This window comes from Rhinoraja longicauda, chromosome 3, assembly GCF_053455715.1.
Source record: "Rhinoraja longicauda isolate Sanriku21f chromosome 3, sRhiLon1.1, whole genome shotgun sequence".
NCBI lineage: Eukaryota > Metazoa > Chordata > Chondrichthyes > Rajiformes > Arhynchobatidae > Rhinoraja > Rhinoraja longicauda.
In genome coordinates, this window is record NC_135955.1 from 23,573,871 (window position 1) to 23,591,411 (window position 17,541).

The following is a 17,541-nucleotide window of genomic DNA, read 5'->3' on the forward strand; positions in this document are numbered from 1 at the left end:
TATGTCCACTGTAGCCTCAATAGACAATAGGTGCAGGAGGCCATTCGGCCCTTCGAGCCAGCACCGCCATTCAATGTGATCATGGCTGATCATTCTCAATCAGTACCCTGTTCCTGCCTTCTCCCCACACCCCCTGACTCCGCTATCCTTAAGAGCTCTATCTAGCTCTCTCTTGAAACTGTAAACACTGCGTATCTTATGAAAGCAGAAGACTATAACGATCTCAAGGAATAATAGGTCCGTGATGTCAGGGCTTAACAACCACTGAGCTAGTGGTAAGAAGCAAGAGTTACCTATGGCCTCAGCAGCATTGGGAGGAAAAAAGGCATGTTATCAATACAGAGAGATTTGTCCTGATTTTGAAAATTTTCCAATGAAAACAGAAACTGCCAGAAATACCCATTACGCGAGGCAGCATGAACAGATGCTGAATTAGTTCTGATCAAAGGTTGTCGACCTGATATGTTAACTGACCCCCCCCCCCACCCACCCCACAGCAAATTGGAGGAACAGCACTTCATATTTTGCTTGGGCAGCTTACACCCCAGCGGTATGAACATTGATTTCTCTAACTTCAGATAGCTCCTCTGTCCCTCTCTTTCCCCTCCCCCTTCCCAGTTCTCGCACTGTCTTCCTGTCTCCAACTACATCCTTTCTTTGTTCCGCCCCTTCCCTGACATCAGTCTGAAGAAGGGTCTCGACCCGAAACGTCACCCATTCCTTCTCTCCTGAGATGCTGCCTGACATAGAAAATAGAACCATGATCATATTGAATGGCGGTGCAGGCTCGAAGGGCTGAATGGCCTACTCCTGCACCGCCATTCAATGTGATCATGGCTGATCATCCAGCTCAGTAACCTGTACCCTGCCTTCTCTCCATACCCCCTGATCCCTTTAGCCATAAGGGCCACATCTAACTCCCTCTTAAATATAAACAATGAACTGGCCTCAACTACCTTCTGTGACAGAGAATTCCACAGACTCACCACTCTCTGTGTGAAGAAATGTTTTCTCATCTCGGTCCTAAAAGACTTCCCCCTTATCCTTAAGCTGTGACCCCTGGTTCTGGACTTCCCCAACATCGGGAACAATCTTCCCGCATCTAGCCTCTCCAACCCCCCTGAGTTACTCCAGCATTTTGTGACCCCTCTTTCTTTATTTCTCTCTCTCCTCCTCCCCCTCCCCACACCAACTACCTGACCTGCTGAGTATTTCCAGCATTATTTTGATTTCAGATTTCCAACATCTGCCAGGTTTTGTTTTGCTCAAAACCCTGCTAGCGAAATTAAAACAGCAGTTTCAATGACCAAACTGACAAACTGAACTATGTGTTTTTTACTGCACAGAAAATTAAAATTTTGTGCTGGTTACAGACTACAAGAGCAGATAAATTAACTTCAAAGGCTTAATTATTCTCAAAGGCTTAATTATTCTGAAGAAATGCACACCCATAATTGCTCTGCCATCAAGCATTCGGGATAATGGAAATTTTTGATTAACTTTACATACTACTTTGTGCCAAGTAAATATATCTGCTGCTGTGCAGCTTTTTTTAATAAGACAGATAGAGTTGTTTCTGGAGAATATTAATTTTGGAAAATTGGTAAGCTGCCAATGGGCTAACATTTGTATGCCAGTGAAAACTACAGCAACGACTTAATCTAACAATTTGCCTTGACGCTTCAAAGACAGCATTATCAATCTTAGTCATAGAATCATAGCTTCATACAGCATGGAAATAAACCCTTATCTACGCTAGTACCGACTGCCTGCATTTGGCCCATATCCCTCTAAATCTTTCCTATCCATTTACCTGTCTAAAGGTTTTTTTAATGTTTAGTATCTGCTTTGACTACTTCTTCTGGTAGCTCGTTCCATATATCCACCACCCTCTGTGTGAAAAGTTGCCCCAATTTTCCAAAATTAATATTCTCCAGAAACAACTGATCATCCAGAATCAGTACCCCGTTCCTGCTTTCTCCCTATATCCCTTGATTCATTTATCCCCCTAGAGCTTTATCTAACTCTCTCTTGCATAATCCAGTGAATTGGCCTCCACTGCCTTCTGTGGCAGAGAATTCCACAGATTCACAACTCTCTGGCTGAAAAAGTTTTTCCTCATCTCAGTCATAAATGGCCTACCCCTTATTCCTAAACTGTGACCCCTGGTTCTGGACTCCCCCAACATCGGAAACATCTTTCCTGCATCTAGCCTATCCACTCCCTTAATAATTTTATATGTTTCTATAAGACCCCCTCTCTCATCCTAAATTCCAGTGAATATCGGCCCAATCGATCCATTCTTTCATGATATGCCAGTCCCGCCATCCTGAGAATTAAGCTGGTGAATTTACGCTGCACTCCCACAATAGCAAGAATGTCCTTCCTCAAACTAGGAAACCAAAACTGCACACAATACTCCAGTATTAATTACTGTCCCCCAACTCATTAGATATTACTGTGGTGACAACATTCATTACGTTAAGTATTCCTCAGAGCAATAGAGATGTGAGATGAAAATGTGAAAATATTCAAGGAGGTTTAATAACTTCACAAGAGACTTCACAGAACAAAAATTTGAAGTTGATTTTTAATTTAACCAGTACAGACCTATTAAAAAATATATAAAATAAAATCAAGGAATAACCAAAGCACTCATGAGCAAAAATCAAACTGGTGGAGGAACTCAGCGGGCCAGACAGCATCTCTGGAGTGAAATGAACAGAGCACATTTTGGTTCTGGACCCTTCATCGGATGGGACTCTGGATTCTGTAGGATGACTTGAATAACAGGAACCAGTGTGTGGAATCATTTCAGAGGCGAAAAAGGCGTAGGAAGTAGGAGTCTGTTGTTCTGGGATACCAGGTAGGTAACACTATCCCTCACTGTAAAAGACATTGTATGTTAAAATCTATGTAGGATTAAAAGTTATCAGTGCACATCACAAAGAGCACCCCAAAATTGCCGGTTTCAGATTTGCAGACATTACAAAGCATGCATTGAGCACTGAATAAACAAGTATATTTTTCAGTTTTAACCAAACTCATTCATTCAATTCTACAGAAATGCTTACAATGTGCACATTAACATCTTTAAGTATAAAGGGCCTATCCCACTTAGGCGATTTTTTTGGCGACTGCCGGCGACTGTCAAAGTCGTAGCAGATCGCCAGAATTTTCTTTTACCCGACGACAATGACCACGACAATGCCGAGTCAGGTCGAGATTACACCGTCTTTGGAAACATCGTGAAAATTCCCACGTTGTCAATGCTTCTCCGGCCTCCTGATTTTCGCTGAAATCACTGACAAGTCGGTAAGTACTTGAGAGGAAATTCAGCATGTCTCCAGTGACTTTTACAGACTTCTACAGATGTACCGTAGAAAGCATACTGTCCCAATGCATCACAGCTTGGTTTGGGAACAGCTCTGCCCAAGACCGCAAGAAATTGCAGAGAGTTGTAAATGTAGCCCAGTCCATCACACAGACCAGACTTCCCACATTGACTCCATCCACACTTCACGCTGCCTGGAAAAAGTAGTCAAAGACTTGTCCTATACCAGTCAATCCTTCTTATCCTTGCTCCCATTTACCAGGAAGTACAGAAGCTCAAAAGCGCACACCACCAGTCTGAGGAACAGCTTCTTCCCATCAATTATGAGGTTTCTGAACGGCCCTTCCATAAGTTAGGGCACTGTCCAATTCACCTCTATGCCGTTGCGAACAAAGGACTTTGTCTATGGACCTGATGTGGAGAACTATATTATGTAACTGTATCTTACACTTTGGTCTATCTATTGTCCTTGAGTTTGACTAGATTGTATTTATGTTTAGTAGGAAAAAAACTGCAGATGCTGGTTTAAATCAAAGGTAGACACAAAATGGTGGCGTAACTCAGCGGCTCAGGCAGCATCTCAGAAGAGAAGGAATGGGTAGACACACCTAAATCCTTCAAATAAGGCCCCTCAAACATCCCCAATTATAATTACTCTATGCCAACAGTCCCAAGCATTGGAATTCTTAGACTAGCCTCGGGAAGCAGTTTACCCACACAAGGAGCATTTGTAATCTGGAATTTGCTGCTTACAAAGATGGTGAAAGCAGATTCAATTATTTCTTGCAAATTGAAATGAAACAAGACGCTTCAAAAAGAAAAAGAAAACTGCAAGGCTGAGGTAACAGCCAAGGAACAAGAGCGTGGAATGTTTCAGTAAAGAGATGATTTGGGTTCAATGAGTCAAACTGCCTCATCCTGTGCTTCTAAATCCTATTCCTTTATCCCAATTATAACACTACCAACTGAATCATTGCTCATACTTCAAACGCACAATTTTAAAGATATATAAAATGGAAATAAAGAACAAGGAAATATTCAATTTCTGTACAGTTGAAAACAAAGGATTGACATGATACTTGGCCAGCTCTGTAAGAATAATTAGTTTATTAAAATCATAACAAAATGGTGAGTGAACTAAATTAGTGGCGTCTTATAGTTATTTGAAAGATATTCAATGGGATATTCAATAAGATATTCAATGGGAAGCAGGACAGGACAAAACAAATAATGTGCAAATATCTAAAGGGAAAAACACAAAAAAGAAAAATGGCAGCCCACCACAAGACTCGGCTACAATGGAAGTAACTCAGTAAATCCTTCAGCCATCTCAATCATGCCTGCAGACAGCACTGCTGCAAATGACCTGGTAGATATCAGGCAACTAGTTCGTTTGTACCTTTGCACATCTACTGGGAAAATAATCCAGCATTTAATCAGGTGAAACACTAAATTCTGGAGTAACTCAGTGGGTCGAGCAACATATCTGAAGACAATAGATATATGACGTTTCGGGTCAGGACCCTTCTTTGGACTGATTGTAGTAGGGAAACGGGGGTAAAAAAATCAGGAAGTGAAAAAAGGCAGCAAAAATCATGGCTGGCAACAGATGACCTCAGGCAAGGAGGTTCCATAATAGGCAAACAGCTGGATAGAGACAGATGTGAGCCTAAGAGGGATACAGAATAGCGAATGTGAAACGAGTTAATGGACGATAAGTGGAAGAGGAGGGAGGGGAGAAACTGATGCAAGGTCAGCCAAGGTTCAGGGGAAGGGAGGTGTTTGTCGAAGTTACCCAAAATTGGAGAATTCAATGTTCATCCCGTTGGGTTGTAAACTACCCAACAAGTATGAGCTGCTTTTCCTCCAGTTTGTATGTGGCCCTACTCTGGCAATGGAGGAGGCCTAGGCCAAAAAGGGCAGTATGGAATGAAAAGGGAAGTTAAAGTGGTTAGCAAACAGAAGATCCAGTCGGCCTTGGCGGACCAAGCGCAAGTATTCAGCGAAACGGTCGTCGACTTTACCCCGGGTCTCGCCGATGTCCAGGAGTTCCACACTTTAACCAGGTGATTTTACTGCAGTTCAATGAGACTTTGTTCAAGTAGCCTCAATGCTTGGTGTGAAATAGAACATTTCCTGAAAATCCTATCCGGCCACCATCACACCGTTCAGGCCAGAGGCACAACACGCGGCCATCGGTCTCTGAAGTTATTATTCAACGGAGGAAGCAAATAAAGAAGTTCTTTATTCACAAAATGCTGGAGTAACTCAGCAGGTCAGGCAGCATCTCGGGAGAGAAGGAATGGGTGACGTTTCGCGTCGAGACCCTTCTTCAGACTGATGTCAAGGGGGCGGGACAAAGGAAGGACATAGGTGGAGACAGGAAGATAGATGGAGAACTGGGAAGGAGGAGGGGACGGGAGGGACAGAGGAACTATCTAAAGTTGGAGAAGTCAATGTTCATACCGCTGGGCTGCAAACTGCCCAGGCGAAATATGAGGTGCTGTTCCTCCAATTTCCGGTGGGCCTCACTATGGCACTGGAGGAGGCCCATGACAGAAAGGTCCGACTGGGAATGGGAGGGGGAGTTGAAGTGCTCAGCCACCGTGAGATCAGTTTGGTTAATGTGGACCGAGCGGAGGTAAGAAGTCCTTACCTGCTGCGACCACCCGGACGTCCTCGTGAGCCCTGTGTCTTCCAGCTGCTCGTGCATCACCGTCCTCATGCCACCAGAGGGTGTGGACTGTTAAATGAGAGCACAGCACATTAGAACAACAATAACTCTTATGGGCCTCAATATAGTACATAGAAACATAGAAAATGGGTGCAGGAGTAAGGCCATTCGGTCCTTCGAGCCAGCACCGTCATTCAATATGATCATGGTTGATCATCCAAAATCAGCACCCCGTTCCGGCTTTTTTCCCATATCCCTTGATTCCCTTATCCCGAAGAGCTAAATCTAACTCTCTTGAAAACATCCAGTGAATTGGCCTCCACTGCCTTCTGTGGCAGAGAATTCCATAGATTCACAACTCTTTGGGAGAAAAAGTTTTTCCTCATCTCAGTCCTAAATGGCCCACCCCTTATTCTTAAACTGCGACCCCTGGTTCTGGACTCCCCCAACATCAGGAACATTTTTCCTGCATCTACCCTGTCCAATCCTCTAATCATTTTATATGTTTCTATAAGATCCCCTCTCGTCCTTCTAAATTCCAGCGAATACAAGCCTAGCCGACCCATTCTTTCATCATACGTCAGTCCCGCCATCCTGGGAATTAACCTAATGAACCTATGCTGCATTCCCTCAAGAGCAATAATGTCCTTCCTCAAATTAGGACACCAAACTTGCACACAATACTTCAGGTGCGGTCTCACCAGGGCCCTGTACAACTGCAGTAGGACCTCCTTGCTCCTAAACTCAAATCCTCTCGCAATGAAGGCCAACACGCCATTGGCTTTCTTCACTGCCTGCTGTACCTGCATGCTTATTTTCAGTGACTGATGTACAGGCACACCCAGGTCTCGTTGCACCTCCCCTTTTCCTAATCTGACACCATTCAGATAATAATCTGCCTTCCTGTTCTTATCACAAATTGGATAACCTTACATTTATCCACATTATACTGCATTTGCCATGCTTCTGCCCACTCACCCAACCTATCCAAGTTACCCTGCAGTCTCAGAGAATCATCCTCACAGCTCACACTGCAACCCAGTTTTGTGTCATCCGCAAACGTAGAAATGTTACATTTAATTCCCTCGTCTAAATCGTTAATATATATTGTAAACAACTGGGGTCACAGCATCTAGCCTTGCACACCCCACTAGTCACTGCCTGGCATTCTGAAAAGGACCCGTTAATTCCTACTCTTTGCTTCCTGTCTGCCAACCAGTTCTCTATCCATGTCAATACCCTACCCCCAACGCCATGTGCTCTAATTTTGCACACTAATCTTTTGTGTGGGACTTTGTCGAAGGCTTTTTGAAAGTCCAGATACACCACATCCACTGGCTCTCCCTTATCAATTCTACTTGTTACATCCTCAAAAAATTCCAAAAGATTAGTCAAGCATGATTACCCCTTCATAAATCCATGCTGAATTTGACCAATCCCGTCACTGCTTTCCAAATGCGCTGCTTAACATCTTTAATAATCGACTCCAGCATCTTCCCCACTACTGATGTCAGGCTAACTGGTTTATAATAGCCAGTCGAGTACTCTGGGGTGCAGACCATCTGGCCCTGGGATTTATCTGCCTTCAGTCCCAACAGTTTACTTAACCCATTTTCAACTAATGTGGATTCCCTTCAGTTCCTCCCTCCCACTAGATCCTCAGTCGCCTAGTATTTCCGAGAGATTGTTTGTATCTTCCTTAGTGAAGACAGAACCAAGGTACTCGTTTAACTGTTCTGCCATTTCCTTGTTGCCCAATATAAATTCACCAGTCTGTCTGTAAGGGACCGACATTTGTCTTCATTAATCTTTTCCTTTTTACATACCTAAATAAACTTTTACATGCTTTCTCTGGCTGGGATATCAAGGACAAATGATCTGTATCTTAAAATAAGGGCATAGCATTTCAGGAGAAAGGAGAAGGATTTATTCACCCATCATTGGAATTCCAATTCCAAGGATTGTGGAAGCTCGGTTGCCAAGTATATTGAAGAGACCTTTTGTACATTCAGGGGATCAAGGGACATGGAGATTGGTGGCAAATTATAAGATCAGTCATAATCTTATTGAATAGTGGAGTAGGGTATAAGGAGCTGTATGGCAAACTAATGGTCTATGTTATTTACGTTCTTTTGCTAATTATTCTTTGATATTGAGTTGAGAGGTGACATACAGATCTTTGCTAACATGATTTTATAACATTTTATTCCTTAGGGACAGCATGCTATAATTTAATTCATTGCTTGGCACAAGCTTCATTGGATCCCCAGTTCCTAAATTAGTAATACTTTACTTAGCTGTACAAATTCATTCCCTGACAGGTATTTTGTTTTCAGGAGGAACAAAGAACCTCAGATGCTAATTTACCAGGAAAAAAAAGCAGCATCTTTTTTCAAAATTTATGCTCAGGGCCAATAACTAGTTTGACTGCCCAAAATGCAGAAAGGTGTTCTTGGACATAACATTGGTGGGCCTGGAATGTTCAAGAGCATCTCTCAAGCAGGCATCCCATAGCAGGGCAAAGGGCCAAAATGGAAAGGTTTGTTATTTGGTCTGCGAGGGACACGAGAATCACAATGCAAGAACCAAGGGGCCCATCAGATGGCAGCAAACACAAGAACTGTGTATATGGGTTTACAGAGTGGCACAGCAGTAGAGTTGCCGCCTTACAGCGCTAGAGACCCAGGTTCGATCTCGACTAAGGGTCTTGCCTGTATGAAGTTTGTATGTTCCCTGTGACCGTGTCAGTTTTTTCCAGGTGCTCCGGTTTAGCCCCACATTCCCAAGACGTGCAGATTTTTAGGTTAACTGATTTATGTAAATTGTCCCTAGTGTGTAGGATAAAACTAGTGTATGGGTGATAGCTGGTAGACATGGTCCTGGTGGGCCATCGGGCACGTTTCCATGCTGTTGTCTTAAAACTAAACAAATTGTCCTTGCGTTGTTATTTAAAGACAAACACAGGGCAACACTCATGCACTCAGCAGATTACGAATGATCCTATACCTCAATCCCACTGGATACTCCTATCCTTTCATTCCCCGAGTGTCTGAAAATGTATTGGCCATAACCTTGAGCCTCGGCTCCCACTGGTCTCCATGGTAACCAACTCCAAAGCTTCACAACCAGCAGAGTGAAGACACTTCTCATCATCATCATCATCATCATATATATACAGCCGGAAACAGGCCTTTTCGGCCCTCCAAGTCCGTGCCGCCCAGCGATCCCCGCACATTAACACTATCCTACACCCACTAGGGACAATTTTTACATTTACCCAGCCAATTAACCTACATACCTGTACGTCTTTGGAGTGTGGGAGGAAACCGAAGATCTCGGAGAAAACCCACGCAGGTCACGGGGAGAACGTACAAACTCCTTACAGTGCAGCACCCGTAGTCAGGATCGAACCTGAGTCTCCGGCGCTGCATTCGCTGTAAAGCAGCAACTCTACCGCTGCGCTACCGTGCTGCGCTTCAGTCCTGAAGAGCCCACCTCTACTCCCTGGGCCAAGTTACTTCCTGGGCCACCCAGTCTGAGGATACAACCACAAAGCATCAACCCTGTTGATCCTCCTCAGAATCTTGCACATTTCAAAAGGTTTCCCTCAACAAACCACGTGATATCTCAGTGAATAATTGAGTGGATTTAATCCATTAAATGACCCCGGGTTATAAATATATAAACTCAGCGTTACCTCTGTTGAGTTGTCCAAATTCACTGTGGAATACCCCAATTAGGCTGCAATATCCAACGTGGTCATGTGCGCTCACAGCTTTCTGGAAGGCTTTTCCCCACACAGCAGGCCCGCCTGCCACCATCTGGTAACTTACTAATTCATATACACCTGTTATGGGAAGAAAGATATATTCAAAATCAGTGTGACATGATATTTGATCTAATGAACACCAATTTCCCTCCTGGGATAAATAAAGTTCTGTCATATCATCATAGGCAATAGACAATAGACAATAGGTCAGGAGTAGGCCATTCGGCCCTTCGAGCCAGCACCGCCATTCAACGTGATCATGGCTGATCATTCACAATCAGTACCCCGTTCCTGCCTTCTCCCCATACCCCCTGACTCCGCTATCCTTAAGAGCTCTATCTAGCTCTCTCTTGAATGCATTCAGAGAATCGGCCTCCACTGCCTTCTGAGGCAGAGAATTCCACAGATTCACAACTCTCTGACTGACCAATGTACTCGTGTCATATCAATGAACAACGTGGAACATTACTGCACAGGCAGAGACCAATGTGTGGATCTAACTTGCTACTAGGGTACAGTCCGATCCACCTTGACCCTAAAGTACATTGGACTTTCTCTGTGGAACTGTTGCACAACAATGCTGAGAATGATATTCTGCACTCTGTATCTTCCCCTTTGTCTACCTATTGTACTCAGGTTTGACTTGATTGTTTTTCTGTATTGCATTATCTGATCTGTTTGGATAGCATGCAAAACAAATCTTTTCACTGTACCTCAGCACATGTAACAATAATAAACCTAAACACTACTTAAAAGCACACACTTTCAGTTCACGATTTTCTCAAATAGCTGATGTTGAATGTTCACAGGACCTTCAGTAGGTTTCGGCAGGAGTTTTGGGCAAACCTTCAGAAACTCTCACCATAGATATTTCTTCTCTCGACGTCGAGAAAAGCAATGCACTCCGTCTACAAGCCTGACATCTACTTAAGTGCACATTTTCTCAATAAAGATTGCCTATTAAAGAACCTTATCATTATACAAGTGTTTAATATTTTGTGAGCAAGGGGGAAAGCAAAAGAAACATAACAGAGACATAATGGTACTTCATTAAAGTGGAAGAAAGTTCAGTCAGATGTTAGAAGTGCATGGAATTCAGATAAATAGTAAGAAGGATTAATTGGTTAAACCAGGATTTTCAGTCGCCAAAAAAAACTGCGTTTCAGGAGGTAGTCACACCTCCAATTTGGTCCGTGGTCAGGAGAGGGAAGGTCTGACTGCAAGTGAGGTAGGTAAGGGGATCCAAGACATGTGTTAGAGGACCCTCGGCCCTTGAGGTTGTCTAGCAGGTCTGAGATTTTTGATCCTTGTGCAGACCTTGTGGGGGCTGTAACCCAATTGTGTCACCGTAGATCAGGGAGTCATTCAAGAGGGAAGAGACACATAGTTGTCAGGGGAATCGACACGATTCTCTGTCACACGGATCTAGAGTCCCGAAGGTTGTGTTGCCTGCCTGGTGCGGGTTCGGGACACCTCGTCTCACCGGCAGAGGAATTTGGAGTGTAAGGGGAAAGACCCAGTCGCCATGGTTTATGTGTTGACCAATGATGTAAGTAGAACAATGATGTAAGTAGAAAAAGGTTTTACTGAGGGAATTTGAGCAGCTAGGGACGCAATTAAAAAGCAGAACGAAGATGGTGGGAATCTCTGGATTGCTACCTTGGCCACGAGCAAATTGGCATAGGTTCTAGAAGATGAAAGAGTTGAATGCATGGCTTAAAGATTGGTGTGGGAGAGTGGTTTTGGATTTGTGGAACAGTGACATCAGTATTGGGGAAGAAGGGAGCTATTCCGATGGGACTGTTTCCACCTGGGTCCCAGCGAACGGCATAACCAAAGATACTAGAGGAGCAGGATGAACCACTCCGTCAAAATTGGCTATACTGAAGTGTAGTACGCAAAGGAGCGTAACATCCGCCATTTTAGTAAGCAAAACACGCCGTTCTCTATGCCTCTCGTAGTGTAATCAGTGTTGTGGGGGAACAGTATGTGTGATGATACCATAAAAATGCAGAATATATCTCATCTATCAATTCACAGATTTTTGTTATTTTTCTTTTAAAATGTTTCTGCGAGTTTCTGCCTACTAAAATGGTGCCATGATATACTAGGGTTTTTAGGGTCGAGTGGTCTATCTTATCTTGCTCCTCTAGTATCTTTGGGCATAACTAGTGCTGGAGATAGGGCTTTAAACTAAATAGTGCAGGAGGAGTGGGTTCAATAAATTGGAAATGTATGGATGAGGTTAAAGGGAAGGAGAGCGCACAGGAGGTTACTGAACTCTCCAGAAAAAAACATGACAAAGTTCAAATAGTGAATACTGAACTCAAGGTGTTATTTATGAATGCACACAGTGTACAGAACAAGTGGATGAGCTTTTAGGGCAGTTAGAAATTGGTAGGTATGACTTTGTGGGCATCACAGAGATGGGGCTGAAAGAGGATCAGAGCAGGAAGCTGAATATCCAAGGTTAAACATCCTACATGATGGAAAAGACAGGCAGGTGGACAGAGGCTGTCAAGTGGCTCTGCTAGTAAGGAATGAAATGTAATCCTTAGGAGGGAATGACATAGGATCAGAATCCTTGTGGATAAAAGTAAGAAACTGCAGGGGTAAAAAGATCCTGATAGGAGTTATATACAACTTCCAAACAGTAGCCAGTATATAGGGTACACATCACATAAAGAGATACAATCTGCATGTAAGAAATTGCAATGTTACAGTAGTCATGGGGGGATTTCAATATGCAGCCAGATGGAAAATCAGTTTGGTATTGGATCTCGAGAGAAGGAATTTATAGAATGCCTACAAGATGAATTCTCAGTACAGCTTATGGTCGATCCTACCGAGGAAAAAGCAATTCTGGATTTGCTGTCATGGAATGAACCAGATTTGATTAGGGAGAGTAAGGTAAAGCTACCCCTGGGGGATAGTGACCATAATATGATAAAAGTTCAACCTACAGATTGAGAGGGAGAAGATGAAATCAGGTGTGCCAGTATTGCTGTTGAGCAAAGGTAAACACAGAGGCACGCGGGTTGAGCTGGCTAAAGTTAATTGGAATGGGACCCTAGCAGGAACGATGGTGGAGCAGCAATGGCAGGAGTTTGAGGGAATAATTTAGAAGATGCAGGATCTTTTTATCCCAGAGAGGAAGATTCTAAGGCGAGAATGAGGCGAACATGGTTAACAGAGGAAGTCAACGACAGCATAAATTAAAGGCGGCACGGTAGCGCAGCGGTAGAGTTGCTGCTTTACAGCGAATGCAGCGCCGGAGACTCAGGTTCGATCCTGACTACGGGTGCTGCACTGTAAGGAGTTTGTACGTTCTCCCCGTGACCTGCGTGGGTTTACTCCGAGATCTTCGGTTTCCTCCCACACTCCAAAGACGTGCAGGTATGTAGGTTAATTGGCTGGGTAAATGTAAAAATTGTCCCTAGTGGGTGTAGGATAGTTAATGTACGGGGATCGCTGGGCGGCACGGACTTGGTGGGCCGAAAAGGCCTGTTTCCGACTGTATATATATGATATGATATGATATGAAAAGAGTAGGCCTATAATATTGCAAATATTAGCAGGAAGTTAGAGGATTGAGAAGCTTTTTAAAGGCAACTAAAAAGGCAACAAGGAGAGGAAAATTAAAATATGATGGTAGGCTGGCCAATAACACAAGAAGATACCAAAGGTTTCTTCAGATATATAGAGTAAAAGAGATGCAAGAGTGGACATTGGACAGCCGGAAAATGACACCGGAGAAATAGTAATGGAGAATAAAGAAATGGCAGGTAAACTGAATACATTTTTGCATTAGTCTTCACAGCCAAAGACACCAGCAAAGTGCCAGAAATTCAGAGAATCAGGGAGATTGCTGTTATTAATACGAAGGTGCTTGGGAAGCTGAAAGGTCTGAAGGTGAATTAGTCAGCGGGACCCGAAGGACTACACCCTACAGTTCTGAAAGAGGAGGCTTTACAGATTTTGGAGGCATTGGTTGGGACCTTTCAAGAATCACTGGAGTCAGGAGTGGTCCCAGAAGATTGGAAAATTGCAAATGTTAATCCACTGTTCAAGAAGGCAGCGAGGCAAAAGAGGGGAAACTATGTAGCCTGACTTTGGTGGTTGGTAAGTTTTTATAGTCCATTATTAAGGATGAGGTTTCCGAGTACCCAGAAGCACATGAAAAAAAAAGGCTGAAGTCAGCATGGTTTTGGCAAGGGGAGATTCTTGCCTGACAAACCTGTTAGAATTCTTTGAGAAAGTAAATAGCAGAATAGGCAAAGGAGGGTCAGTGGATGTGGTTTGCTTATGGTAATGATAATGTGATCATGGCTGATCATTCTCAATCAGTACCCCGTTCCTGCCTTCTCCCCATACCCCCTGACTCCGCTATCCTTAAGAGCTCTATCTAGCTCTCTCTTGAATGCATTCGGAGAATTGGCCTCCACTGCCTTCTGAGGCAGAGAATTCCAGATTCACAACTCTCTGACTGAAAACGTTTTTGTTTTTCCTCATCTCAGTTCTAAATGGCCTACCCCTTATTCTTAAACTGTGGCCCCTGGTTCTGGACTCCCCCAACATTGGGAACATGTTTCCTGCCTCTAACGTGTCCAACCCCTTAATAATCTTATACATTTCGATAAGATCCCCTCTCATCCTTCTAAATTCCAGTGTATACAAGCCTAATCGCTCCAGTCTTTCAACATATACGACAGTCCCGCCATTCCGGGAATTAACCTAGTAAACCTACGCTGCACGTAGGTTTGGATCAAAGATTGGCTGAATGGGAGAAGGCAAAGTGTGGGAATAAAGAAGACTTTTTTCTGTTAGGCTACCGGTGACGAGTGGTGTTCTGCAGGGGTCAGCGTTGAGCACGCTACTCTTCAGGTTGTATATTAATTCATTGTATGATGGAATTGATGGCTTTGTGGCCAGGATTGCAGACGATATGAAGGTAGGTGGAGAGGCAGGTAGTGTAAAGGAACCAAGGAGTCTGTAAAATAATTTAGACAGGTTGGGAGAGTGGGCAAATAAGCGGCAGATGCAATACAGTGTAACAAAGTGTGCAGTCATGCACTTTGGTATTACGAATAAAGGCGTTGACTATTTTCTAAAAGGGGAGATGATTCAGAAATCCGAGATGCAAAGGAACTGAGAGTGCTGGTGCAGGATTCCCACCCAAAAGTTTAATTTGCAGGTTAAGCCAATGGTAAGAGAGGGAAATGCAACGCAGCATTCATTTCTAGCAAACTAGAATATAAAAGCAGGGATGTAATGTTAAGAATTAATAAGGCACTGGTCAGACCGCATTTTGAGCAGTTTTGGGCACCATATCTGAGGAGGGATGTGCTGGTGTTGGAGAAGGTCCAGCGAAGTTTTATGAGTATGATCCTGGGGATGAATGGGTTAGCGTATGATGAGCATTTGACATCTCTGGGCCTGTACTCGTATGAGTTTAGAAGGATGAGAGGGGATCTCATTGAAACTTACTTGGATAGAGTGAATTTGGAGAGGATGTTTCTGCTAGTAGGAGAGGTAGGAGGAGAGAGCACATCCAATAAAGGCTCAACCTTTAGAAAGGAGGGGAGGAGGAATTTCTTTAGATATAGGATGGTGAATCTGTGGAATTCATTGCAATAAATGGCTTTGGAGCCCAAGTGGTTGGGGTATTTTTAAAGCAGAGATTGACAGTTTCTTGATTACTGAGGGTGTCAAATGTAACTGGGAGAGGGCAGGAGAATGAGATTGAGAGGGAAAGATAGATCAGCCACAATTGAATGGCAGAGCAGACTCGATGGGCCAAATGGCCTAATTCCTCTCCTATGACTTATGAACATAGGCAAAAGATAAAACTTCACATAGTTCCACTATGCCAATCAAAAAGAGCAACAAAATAATGTCAGTTCCTGCTTCTGTGGAAGTTGCTACACTGCGAGTCGGACTGAAAATAAACTGTAGCATTGACAATGCAGAAACTTTCTCGATCAGTAGAACAAGCCAGGGTCTTGTGAAGCAGCTTGCAAATATCAGATCCAACATCTAGTCTTACTTGTCTCACACAGAAATTATATAAGCCTGGTTATATAAGCACGATTAATACAATTCCTAAGATAGACACAAAAAGCTGGAGTAACGCAGCATCTCTGGAGAGAAGGAATTGGCGAGGTTTCGGGTTGAGACCCTTCTTCAGACCCAGAGATGCTGCCTGTCCCACTGAGTTTCTCCAGCTTCTTGTGTCCATCTTCGGTTGAAACCAGCATCTGCAGTTCCTTCCTGCATATTACAATTCCTAGGTCCGCAGTGCTGAACTAGCAAAATGATTGAGATTTGCTTCATAGAAACATAGAAAATTCATGCAGGAGCAGGCCATTCGGCCCTTTGAGCCAGCACTGCCATTCAATATGATCGTGGCTGATCATCCAAAGTCAATACCCCGTTCCTGCTTTCTCCCCATATCCCGTGATTCCATTAGCCCGAAAAGCTATATCTAACTCTTCCCTCAACTACATGAATGAAGAGGAAGTTTTTAAACAGTCTAATCGTTTGTTAGTGACCATTAGGGAAAGCATATCATTTTATTCCAGGATTGTGTAATTTAAGTTTCCTACTTCCATGCTGGGATTCCATCTCGCTTCCAGGTCACGGTGGCGCAGCGGTAGAGTTGCTGCCTTACAGAGAATGCAGTGCCGGAGACCCGGGTTCGATCCCGACTACGGGTGCTGTCTGTACGGAGTTTGTACGTTCTCCCCCTGACCTGCGTGGGTTTTCTCCGAGATCTTCGGTTTCCTCCCACACTCCAAAGACGTACCGGTTTGTAGGTTAATTGGCTTGGTAAATGTAAAAAAATTGTCCCTATCGGGTATAGGAGAGTGTTAATGTGCGGGGATCGCCGGTCGGCGCGGACCCGGTGGACCGAAAGGGCCTGATTCCACGCCATATCTCTAAAAAAAACTAAAATCACACCCCCCGCCCTGCCCTAACAAAGAAGCTGGAGGAGAAGAATTTGATAAAACCAGACTTGATGAGGAAAAAAAGTTGCTTGAACATACTTGCCTGATTTTGACGGTGTGTGCATCTGTGCCCAAGGCACCAGGTAGGTGACTTCACTGATTTGACTGTTGAGCATCGGCAGCATCTTTGAAATATAATTCTGTTGCCAATCCTTCTCCTTTGATAAAGCTTCTCGCACTGCAGTTCGCTCCTTGTAACTGCCTGAGGGAAAGGTTATTTGATAAACTGTTACTCGGACGCCCCATATTAAAGTTTGTGCATCTTCATTACTTCGCATAATGTTACATATAAAAATTGTATTACTTAAAGGTTGACAATATGCAAACCCCAGTTCGCCTGGGTCACAGCTCTGTGGGTGGAAATGTGGCCCATAGAGGCATCGCCGAACCTCAAAGATATAGCAGACCACCAGATGTATCCCTAAGCTTTTGAATATTGGGAATGAACGAGGAGGATTCCATCATTAGCCCATGAAGGCTGCCTGCCATTTAATTGGACCCTAGTTGCTTTGTATCTTGACCCAAAGGCCTTTCTTTCTCTCACATCCCTTAAAGATTTCGGCATCAGATGAAAAGCAATCTTTACCACTTGTCCCTCTGCACGAGAAGCTTCAACACCCAGGTCCCACTTCAGACCACAAAAATCTAGATTGATACTTGGGGAGTGCTGCATAGTCAGATAGGCTATATCTATGTGCAGGAAGGAACTGCAGATGCTGGTTTAAACCAAAGATAGACACAAAATGTTGGAGTAACT

At 43.7% G+C, this 17,541-nt stretch overlaps 1 protein-coding gene across 2 annotated transcripts in view; it reads right to left on the reverse strand.

Annotated features, from left to right (window-relative positions):
* Positions 1-2,605: 2,605 nt before the first annotated feature.
* nipsnap3a (nipsnap homolog 3A (C. elegans)) overlaps positions 2,606-17,541 on the reverse strand; it is a 31,673-nt gene continuing 16,737 nt past the window's right edge. For both annotated transcript variants that reach the window (XM_078396876.1, XM_078396877.1), the window contains 4 exons: positions 16,828-16,986; positions 9,706-9,855; positions 5,991-6,077; positions 2,606-2,886 (listed from right to left, as the gene is read on the reverse strand). In XM_078396876.1, coding sequence (XP_078253002.1) covers positions 2,810-2,886; positions 5,991-6,077; positions 9,706-9,855; positions 16,828-16,986 — 473 coding nt within the window. In that variant the 3' untranslated portion in view covers positions 2,606-2,809. The remainder of the gene's footprint in view (positions 2,887-5,990; positions 6,078-9,705; positions 9,856-16,827; positions 16,987-17,541) is intronic.